The sequence below is a fragment of the Silurus aristotelis genome, assembly GCF_946808225.1.
Source record: "Silurus aristotelis genome assembly, chromosome: 7".
Taxonomy (NCBI): Eukaryota; Metazoa; Chordata; class Actinopteri; order Siluriformes; family Siluridae; genus Silurus; species Silurus aristotelis.
This window is the reverse complement of record NC_139580.1, coordinates 32139975-32150811: the sequence shown is the minus strand read 5'-3', so window position 1 is coordinate 32150811 and position 10837 is coordinate 32139975. Positions and strand designations below refer to the sequence as shown.

The following is a 10837-nucleotide window of genomic DNA, read 5'->3' as shown; positions in this document are numbered from 1 at the left end:
CCATCAGCTCTGCCTTGTATCTTTCTCTCAGCTCTGCCTGGTATCTCTCTCTCAGCTTTGCCTGGTGTCTCTCTCTCTAGCAACATTCCATAAAAAAAAGTTTAAACACATTGAATAATGTTTGCAAAATTGCTAGAATTTGAGTATGCAAACATGTACAGTATCTTAAACTACAGCAGAAAAACAGGATGTTTGTTTGAGCAAAATGTTTTAGATCTTATTTTTGTGAAATTCATGTTTATATTGATTGTTTAATTTAGCTGTGCCTTGAGAAAAAATATTTGCAAATGCAAATGTAATAAATTATTAATTCTGAAAAACTTTATCGTTTTACCAATGCACATTTCAGCAAGGCCACTAACCTGTGTGCAATTTGTGTGTGCGCACGTGTACCTGTTTGAGCACGTGTAAGTAGTCGTAACAGAAGCCCACTATATTAGTTGAGATGTCATCGTCCTCGTGCATCAGCAGCTGCAGCATCAGCGGGATTTTGGCCTCCAGAGCCTGCAGGGCTTCTGCTGCCACCTTCAGGTCTCCGGTTTTAGTGAGTTTGGTCCAGCTCAACACCAGAGCCTGACCCATTCCATTTACCAGACGTGAGAACTTAGCCAGGAAGTCCACGTCCTCCTCCTGAGACACACACCACAATCTCACACACTGCTGCTGTATAATCCTGGCTGTGACGTAATTACTGCCGTATTCTGTCAGCATGTACCTGCTTGATGTTGAAGAATCCAGCACTCTGGAGGACCTGAGAGAGAGACTCCACCAGTTTGGTTTTGTCCACTGGGTCCATGCCTTTATTAACGATCTCAAACAGACAATCACAGGCCTCCTCCCTCAGCTCCTCCACCGACATGTGACTCAACAATACATTCACAAACCTGCAAACACACACACACACACACACACACACACACACACACAGAGCTGATTGCTGATAATGTGTATGGAAATGGAAATGTGTAGGTATTTCCTGTAAAACAGGTCATAGTTGTGTGTACTTTCTGTAGAATATATTCAGACTTTGTCCACAGTTGTTTTATGAACCTGCTTTACTCCATTATCAGGTGCAGCTCATGTTCTCCACACGACATGCAAACACCAGTAATAACAGCGAGAGGGCTCGGTCTATAGATCACCCTTTTGTTGCCTGGCAGCAGTTGAATCTACATCAGTTTAATAGAAGTGCACAGACGCTACACTGTTCACTAGGGCGGGGCTGGGGCTCAAGGAAACAATGAATTTGTTTAAACACCTGAAAGATCTGAAATGTGCTGAATGTTGAAACCCTGAGGATCCAGAGTACACAGATAAACTGCACTAGAGCCAGAAACACTGCTAAAACAGAAATATGGTGGAAATCACCGGAAAGCCACCACTGATGCAGTGTTATTGTACCTGACAGAAGAATATGGTGCTCATCAAAACTAGTGAAAACTGGGGTAATGATTCTGATATGAAACGCGAACAATGAGCAATACGACACGTTCAGAATCAGAGTCAGAGAATCAGGATGAGGATGAACTTCAGCAGCTGTGGAGATGTTCTGACCTGTCGTTGGCGATGAGGTTGAGGTCGATCCAGGACACGTACACGCCGACTACCTCCAGACACTGACACGTGAGCTCGGTGTGAGTGCGCTGATACGTCTGCAGGATCTGGTACCAGGACTCCACCAGGGCCGGGATACACGACTCTCTCATGCTGTCTTTAATCAGAGTGTTCCTGCGGGTCTCCTGCAGACACAGACGTGTATTTATCTGTAATATAAAACGGGTAAAATAAACATGTTCCTGTTTCTTCTGATATGCAGTTTATAGCTGTTCATGCTGATTTTTAAAATGAGATCCATCCAGCCAGGATTGTACTCAGTGTGAGAACACTGCTTTAAACACCATCCTGATACGTGAGGAAGCTACAGAAGACCAGGCAGAACACAGCAGAACGCTGAAGGTGAGCCGTACCTCAGGAGAGTGCAAGATGTCCCGGTCCACCACCTCGGCGTCGATGGCCATGAGCGTACGCAGGTAGATGTCCAGGCCATAAGGGTTTAGACCCACCAGAGAGAGAACATCAAAGAAGAACTTGGGCCACAGCGTCAGGTACTCCATGACAAAGGTGAGCGCAAACACCTGCGCAGCCTTGTTCTTGATGAACGGCTTCTCAGGGTGCGAGCTCATCAACTGTGGGGAGAAAAATCACAGCTAAACACAGAGGTAGAACCAGGACCTGATCCTCATTCACTTCTAAACTGTAGAGGTACTGCTTATAGAACTAACAGCTTTTATGAGCTTTCAGAGCAAACCTACAGACGTCCATGTTCTTTTCCCTGCTACCTTAAACAACTGGAATATTAGAAATTTCTGACTTTCAGCTTACCTAAAACTGATATTTAACAGCTTTAAGAAGAAACTATACATCGTTTATCTTAGTGCTGCAGATAACAGAAGGTAAATGAGGAGAGAAACAGCAGCATGAAAATACTTTCACACCTGCATCTGCAGCCATTTCATCAAAGTCTCTCTAATGAGCTGCTGCTGAGCTCCGGTGAGTCTCGCATGCCTGCAACACACACACACACACACACACACACACACACACACACACACACACACACACACACACACACACACACACACACACACACACTATTAGCTCTACCACAGGGGTGTCACAGCTCTCGTGAGGACTTGTTTTGGTCAGAAACAGGAAGTGTTTATAAACTTGATGTGGTTGCTGAGAGCATGTGGACTATAATCTCACCTGTATTTGATCTGATGCTCCAGAACTTGAAAACAAAAGAACTTTACGTGATCATCACTGAAAGAATAAACAGAAAAATGCTTTGTCAGATCACAGAACAGCAGCATTTCGACGGAACCACAGACGTGTTCACGTGAACGCATTTTGAAGAAATCATGAGAAAACTAATCAAGTCCATAAGCATTAAGGAGAAGGACATTTTTCTCTCTCTCACACACACACACACACACACACACACACACACACACACACACAAGTAAAGTGTATTACAAGTTCCTGAAACAGAAAAATCTTAAATATTAAGAAATGTCAATCTGAAAAACTACTTGTCTAATGATGATTACAACCGAGAAACTCTTTCCCTAATTTCAGACAGACAGACAGACAGACAGAAAGCCTCCTGTGTCTCTCACTAAGAGAGCACTATTTAGGGAGCTGAAGTGGTCAGCTGAAGGCATCAGTTCCTGCACAAAAAGTGAGCAGTGATGAACTGATACACTCTGAGGCATGAGCTCACACTGTAAACCTCACAGCTTTCAGGATCATAACAACATGCACTAAACAAGTTATCATCTGTCCCATAAACACAACAGCACAATGACACGATTTTATGATTTTATTTAGGCACGAAGACACCCCACAAGTATAAAGGGGTTAGGGGCCTTACTCAAGGGCCCGACAGTGGCAGTTTGGCAGTGCAGGGGCAGGAACCTGAGACCTTCTGATCAGTAAAGCGCAGAAATAATGAAATGGTGAACATCTAGCACTGGTGTGCAGAGGATTGTGGGTCTCACCTGTAGATACCTTTAGCCAGTGCTTCAGCACACACCTCCCATCCATCAGGAGATTCCTTCAGCTGCTCAAAATACACCAGTGCCTGAAAAACAAACAGACGTGTGACTGGAATCGTGATGTTACTGACGCGAGACATGAGCTGCTACAATAAAGCCACAGTGTGAGACGAACTACACGCTTCACACGCCGCTCACGCCTTCCAGTGTGTAATAATAAAACCTCAAACTGGATAAGGAACAACATGGCGCTCGAAATGAGCAGTAAATTCACAGAGTTGTGCATGTGGTTACTCAGATCACTGTTATTCTGCCTCGTTTCTGGTGTTTACCTGTGGATACCTGTGTGCAGTTCTCATTAACCAATCACAAGCCAGATATTTTTCATTCTTATATGCAATAAAACAGTTTCAGAAACATGCAAATGAGCTGCTTTCAGCATCAGGAACCACACCAGAATGTCAACCAAACTCTCACACACACACACACACACGAGTCTCACACACACACACACACGAGTCTCCCACACACACACACACACACGAGTCTCCCACACACACGAGTCTCCCACACACACACACACACACACATTGGAGTTAAACAAAACGTCACCAGACCAACCCACAGTTTTAACCACACACTAGACTTAATAATATCCCACGGAGCAGACGTCACTGATATAGATATTTTACCCCAGAGTGATGACATCACAGACCATTATCTCCTACTGTACACACTACCGGTAGAGCAGATTAACCGTGTTTCACCACGGTATCGACTTGGTAGGACTATTATTCCAACCACTAAGGACAGATTCATAAATAACCTGCCTGATTTATCTCAGTTTCACATTAAACCCATAACTGCTGATCATCTTGATGAGATGGCGAACAACATAGACCTTATCCTCACTAGCACTTTAGACACTGTTGCCCCCATCCGGTTAAAAAAGGTTCGAGAACAAGCACCTGCACCTTGGTATAATAGTCATACGCATGCCCTAAAGAGAACAACACGTAATCTGGAGAGAAAATGGAGGAAAACTAAATTGGAGGTATTTAGAATTGCGTATAAAGACAGTATGCTTAGCTACAGACAGGCGCTAAAAGCTGCTAGAGCTGAACACCTGAGCAAACTCATAGAAAATAACAAAAACAATCCCAGGTTCCTTTTCAGTACAGTCGCCAAATTAACAACAAATCAGGGATCTGAAAAATGTGTTCCATCACAGTTTAGTAGTGAAGACTTTATGAATTTCTTCACTGAAAAAATAGATAACATTCGAAAAACAATTGTGGCAGTTCAACCTCTGACAGCATCTCCCGACACAATCGTACTTACAACCCCACAACTACACTGTTTTACATGTATAGGACAGGAAGAGCTGTATGATGCTATTATGAAAGCTAAATCAACAACATGTCAGTTAGATCCAATTCCCACTAAACTACTGAAGGAAGTGTTATATACAGCTGGTGAGCCTCTTCTCAATATTATTAACTCCTCACTATCGTTAGGTCATGTCCCTAAATCCCTCAAGTTAGCAGTTATTAAGCCCCTCATTAAAAAACCTAATCTGGATCCAAGCACGCTATCGAATTACAGACCAATTTCAAATCTCCCATTTATGTCTAAGATTTTAGAAAAGATTGTCGCTGCCCAGCTATGTAACCACTTGCAGGAGAACAATATCTTTGAAGAGTTTCAGTCAGGTTTTAGGCCCCATCATAGCACAGAAACTGCTCTAGTTAAAATCACTAACGACCTGTTTTTAGCTTCAGACCAAGGCTACATCTCCCTATTAGTTTTACTAGATCTTAGTGCTGCGTTCGACACTATAGATCATGATCTTCTCCTCGATCGCTTACAGAATTACATCGGTATTCAGGGACAGGCATTAAGCTGGTTTAAATCCTACCTGTCCAATCGTTACCATTTCGTAGATTTAAATGGAGAGCTATCCAGGATAATGCTAGTAAATTATGGCGTGCCACAAGGGTCAGTTCTGGGACCCCTGCTTTTTACAATATACATGCTTCCATTAGGAAATATTATTAGAAGGCATGGAATTAGCTTCCATTGTTATGCTGATGATACCCAGCTATATATTTCATCCAAACCAGGCGATACAGCTCAATTAGCTCGCATAACTGAGTGTGTTGAAGAAATAAGAGATTGGATGACCCATAACTTTCTGCTATTAAATCCTGATAAAACGGAGATTTTGCTCATCGGCCCAAAAAATAGTACACAGAAGCTCCAGCATCTTAGCCTGCATTTAGACGGATGTTCTGTAACTACTAGTTCAACGGTAAAAGACCTGGGAGTTATTTTAGACAGCAACTTATCTTTTAAAAATCACATCAATCAAGTTACAAAAACAGCCTTCTTTCACCTTAGAAATATTTCTAAGCTAAGAAATATGTTATCTATATCTGATGCAGAGAAGCTCGTCCATGCGTTTATGACCTCTAGAATAGACTACTGTAATGCATTACTAGGTGGATGTCCTGCATCATTAATAAACAAGCTTCAGTTAGTTCAGAATGCCGCAGCAAGAGTTCTTACTAGGTCAAGAAAATACGATCATATAACCCCAATCTTATCGTCCCTACATTGGCTTCCTATTAAGTTTCGAATAGACTACAAACTACTGCTACTCACTTATAAAGCACTAAATGGTTTGGCTCCCATGTATCTTTCCAGTCTCTTAACACGCTACAATCCGTCACGCTCCCTGAGATCTCAAAACTCTGGGCTTCTAGTAGTTCCTAGAATAGCAAAGTCCACTAAAGGCGGTAGAGCATTTTCACATTTAGCTCCTAAACTCTGGAATAGTCTTCCTGACAGTGTTCGGGGTTCAGATACACTCTCCCAGTTTAAGTGTAGATTAAAAACATATCTTTTTAGCAAAGCCTACACATAACACACATCACACACATCACATCATAACCTTGTGCTCCAGAACATCTGATCACATGCACATTATCAACTTGTGCTGTTAATATCATGAACAGCAGCTACGCTAATTCCTCTCCACTGCTTCTCTTTCTCTCCCCATCCCGAGGCATCCTGAGGTTTGGCCAGCTCCAGTCACGTCCCACCTCGTGAAGATTATGGACCTATGGATGATCATGGAGAAGTAGATGCCGAGTGTTTAAAGGCCCTGGCATGGAGAAGCTGATGCTGGATCTATGATGATCACAAATTGTTCTGTATTGTTGAAAGATTTATGACCAAACTTTTGATGTCACCCATATGAGGATGGGTTCCCCTTTGAGTCTGGTTCCTCTCAAGGTTTCTTCCTCATATCATCTAAGGGAGTTTTTCCTTGCCACTGTCGCCACGGCTGCTCATCAGGGACAAACGCACACCATCACCTTCACTGTTGTTTTCTGTAAAGCTGCTTTGAGACAATGTCTGTTGTGAAAAGCGCTATACAAATAAACTTGACTTGACTTGACACACACGAGTCTCCCACACACACACACACGAGTCTCCCACACACACACACACACACACACGAGTCTCCCACACACACACACACACGAGTCTCCCACACACACACACACACGAGTCTCCCACACACACACACACACGAGTCTCCCACACACACACACACACACACACACACACACACACGAGTCTCCCACACACGAGTCTCCCACACACGAGTCTCCCACACACGAGTCTCCCACACACGAGTCTCCCACACACGAGTCTCCCACACACGAGTCTCCCACACACGAGTCTCCCACACACGAGTCTCCCACACACGAGTCTCCCACACACACACACACACGAGTCTCCCACACACACACACACACACACACGAGTCTCCCACTCACGCGCGCACGTCTCACGCGCACACACACACACGTCTCACGCGCGCACACACACACGTCTCACGCGCGCACACACACACGTCTCACGCGCGCACACACACACGTCTCACGCGCGCACACACACACGTCTCACGCGCGCACACACACACGTCTCACGCGCGCACACACACACGTCTCACGCGCGCACACACACACGTCTCACGCGCGCACACACACACGTCTCACGCGCGCACACACACACGTCTCACGCGCGCACACACACACGTCTCACGCGCGCACACACACACGTCTCACGCGCGCACACACACACGTCTCACGCGCGCACACACACGTCTCACGCGCGCACACACACGTCTCACGCGCGCACACACACGTCTCACGCGCGCACACACACGTCTCACGCGCGCACACACACGTCTCACGCGCACACAGTCTCACGCGCACACACACGTCTCACGCGCACACACACGTCTCACGCGCACACACACACGTCTCACGCGCACACACACACGTCTCACGCGCACACACACACGTCTCACACACACACACACACACGTCTCACACACACACACACACACGTCTCACACACACACACACACACACGTCTCACACACACACGTCTCACACACACACGTCTCACACACACACGTCTCACACACACACACACACGTCTTACACACAAACACACCTGTGACTCATCACAGGTCCTTTGTTATCTATATCCTGGATTCCACCTGATATTAGAGTAGATAATAAGATACAGGTAACATGAGAATGCAGACACTCTGTATCAGATCTAGAGGTCAGAGCTCTAGGTGATGATGGAGATCTTACCCTCTGCCTGTAGCAGGCATCAGCGTTGGGGTTCAGTCCCATGAGGGCCTGCTCGTCCATGGTGGCGGGGAAAGCCGACTCGCAGGCCATGTGGGGGTTAGCTCACTTTCACTAGAGGATCTCTCCAGTCTTCCAGACAAACACTGGCTTCAAGCATCTGCCAAACACAGAGAAGAACAGTGTCATCATCGTGTAGTGTATTCGACATTTCCTGTGACGCAACATCATGATACAGTCTGAGGAAAGGGAAAGAAGAAACCTTCACACGGTCTCTTTATTACAGCACACGAGAAGTTCAGGGAACAGTAGCAGGACTGTGAGAGGGACATTTCTTACCTGATATGAAGCGTGATATGAAGGTGTTTAATCCACACCTCAGACCTGGACAGTGGCTTCTAATCTACATCAAGTCTAATCTCCAGCAGTTTCTTTTCAAAACATTTCAATAAAAATCTAAACAGCACAGAACCCACTTTTTACTCAGGAGTCTAGTGGTGAAACAGTCACAAGCTTGTGGCAGAACAATGAAAAACCACACACAGATGCACAGCGAGACTTCCATCCAAACCAACCATCGGATGGTCTGAGTATTTCAAAACCTGCTTCAGAAACCTCCTGTAAATCTCAGTTCCAGTGAAAGGAAACTGTAGACAAATGAGGGATTCTTGTGAAATCGTATTTCTCTCAATCTCAGGTAAATAAATCTCAGGTACACTGCTGCTCGTTCTATACTACAGCACAAGGTTATTCCATGTGTGGTTCACAGAAAGCTCCTTTTGGAGTGTGTGTGTGTGTTGCGTTACGGTAATCCATTCGAAAATAAAAGCTAAAGATCAGAGAGCTCGTGGTTTTAGATATCACTTGTTGAGATTATTGTTCAACTTTCTTGGAAAAATCTGATGCATTTTTAAAATCAACGATTAAATACCCAAACTATAAATTACTTCACCCACAAAATATCATTTTCAGCACTAAACCTGGATTTCAATGTTCAACCACTGAATCTCTAATCCAATCATCTCACAGAAAGAGCAAACCTCATCTGTTTCCTTGATGACATTTGTTGTGGTCCTGAGAGCGTGTCCTTCACCAGTGTTTCCGATAACACGAGAGTTTTAACATGTCAAACCTGTGCTTCAAGAATTCCAACAGCAACAACAACAAATACTGCTCCTGAATCCACAGCTGCTCAAATCAACACCTGTTTAAATGATCCTCAGACCTGATAATCACACTATCTCCACATCTTCAGTCCTAAACCACAGTAACTAATGATTTATATTAACTACAACTCAAATCCATCTTCAGCTTCACATTTACAGCTTCTCTCTATAACCCCTGATCTTCACACACCTGAACAGGTGAGAGTTAGGAGTCATGCTCCAGCCTGCTGCTGTTGGGATTCGATCTCATGAGCTTCTGAACAGAAGTGTAGAGTTGTAAGGAATGTGTGTGAAGATCAGGCCAGGCCTCGGTGTGACCCCAAGGTACGTGTCGGAGCGGGAGATGAAGCTCCAACACACTGGTTCGAACAGCTGCAGCCGCGAACCACCGAGTTCAACTGCTCCAAATCCTGCAGCTAATGCTAACCAGTCAGGAGCAGTTTATCAGGACCACCGCAGTACAAAGTCCAAATAAACACTATAGAGAGCTGAGCGGAACCGGAACCAGAACCGTTATGTACCACAGGGTGGAGTAAGTGCGCGTGCTCGTGCTGGAACTAGCCGATTAGCACATCACATGCGCGCGTGTCTCAGTAACGTGGCGTGGCAGAGCCTCTACATCCGCTCACACACACACACACACACACACTCTCGCTCTCTCTCTCTCTCTCTCTCTCTCTCTCTCACACACACACACACTTACACACACACACACACACACACTCTCGCTCTCTCTCTCTCTCTCTCTCTCTCTCTCTCTCTCTCACACACACACACACACACACAGTCACTCCTTGTCTTAATAAAGTAATTGAATCCTGTAAATGTGTACATAGTTATATTAAAGCGGTAACCGGAGCGCGCGCGGGCTCTGGCTGGGTTTCCTCGTGCTTCCATTAAAAAAAACAACCCTAAAGTTCCGGGTGAAAGTGACCCCGTGTTCTTGCCCAACACCCCCGTGTTCGCGGTGTACAGAGAGAGGGAGATCTCCACTACCTTCTCCTGCTCCTCAGAGCTCCATCAGGTTCCTCCGGAACTCCGCTACAATCACATGAACTCCTCACACAGCGGCGCGCGCACGGCCTGTCCAAACAGCAGGGCGGAAGTGCTACTGCGTCATCACTCGGGTCAACAGGAAGTAGTTCCGTAGGCCACGTGACGGCTCCTTTAAAAAGAAAGGTGTGGCATGAATGAATTATATAAATAATTATATATGTCATTAAAATGATGTATTTTTTATAAATATATATGGAAGGCACAGGTTTATATCTTACAATTTTACAGTAGGTGTGTGTTGCAGTAAGATGAAGTAGGTGTGTGTTGCAGTAAGATGAAGTAGGTGTGTGTTGCAGTAAGATGAAGTAGGTGTGTGTTGCAGTAAGATGCAGTAGGTGTGTTGCAGTAAGATGCAGTAGGTGTGTGTTGCAGAAAGATGCGG

At 45.0% G+C, this 10837-nt stretch overlaps 1 protein-coding gene across 3 annotated transcripts; it reads right to left on the bottom strand.

Moving 5' to 3' along the window:
- Window positions 1-342: 342 nt before the first annotated feature.
- LOC310729299 (exportin-T-like) lies at window positions 343-10525 on the bottom strand. 3 transcript variants are annotated; one of them, XM_083547406.1, is made up of 9 exons: window positions 10396-10525; window positions 8237-8393; window positions 3561-3643; window positions 2767-2823; window positions 2496-2565; window positions 1968-2186; window positions 1555-1763; window positions 716-884; window positions 343-630 (listed from the first exon to the last, which is right to left on the bottom strand). In XM_083547406.1, the coding sequence occupies exons 2-9, from the start codon at window positions 8324-8326 to the stop codon at window positions 358-360; spliced, it is 1170 nt and encodes a 389-aa protein (XP_083403532.1). In that variant the 5' UTR covers window positions 8327-8393; window positions 10396-10525; the 3' UTR covers window positions 343-357. The 3 variants fall into 3 exon arrangements, with proteins under 3 accessions (XP_083403532.1, XP_083403534.1, XP_083403533.1); XM_083547408.1 differs by having other exon boundaries at window positions 1555-1739; XM_083547407.1 differs by having other exon boundaries at window positions 8237-10121; window positions 10191-10479.
- Window positions 10526-10837: the final 312 nt, after the last annotated feature.

Bases quoted from the DNA above. Each gene is read 5' to 3' on its own strand.
- LOC310729299 (XM_083547406.1), bottom strand. From the start codon at position 8,326: ATGGCCTGCGAGTCGGCTTTCCCCGCCACCATGGACGAGCAGGCCCTC. The intron at 885-1,554 runs GTCAGAACATCT...GTGTGTTTGCAG, and splicing joins AACCTCATCGCCAACGACAG to GTTTGTGAATGTATTGTTGA. The intron at 631-715 runs GTACATGCTGAC...TGTGTGTCTCAG, and splicing joins GATTCTTCAACATCAAGCAG to GAGGAGGACGTGGACTTCCT.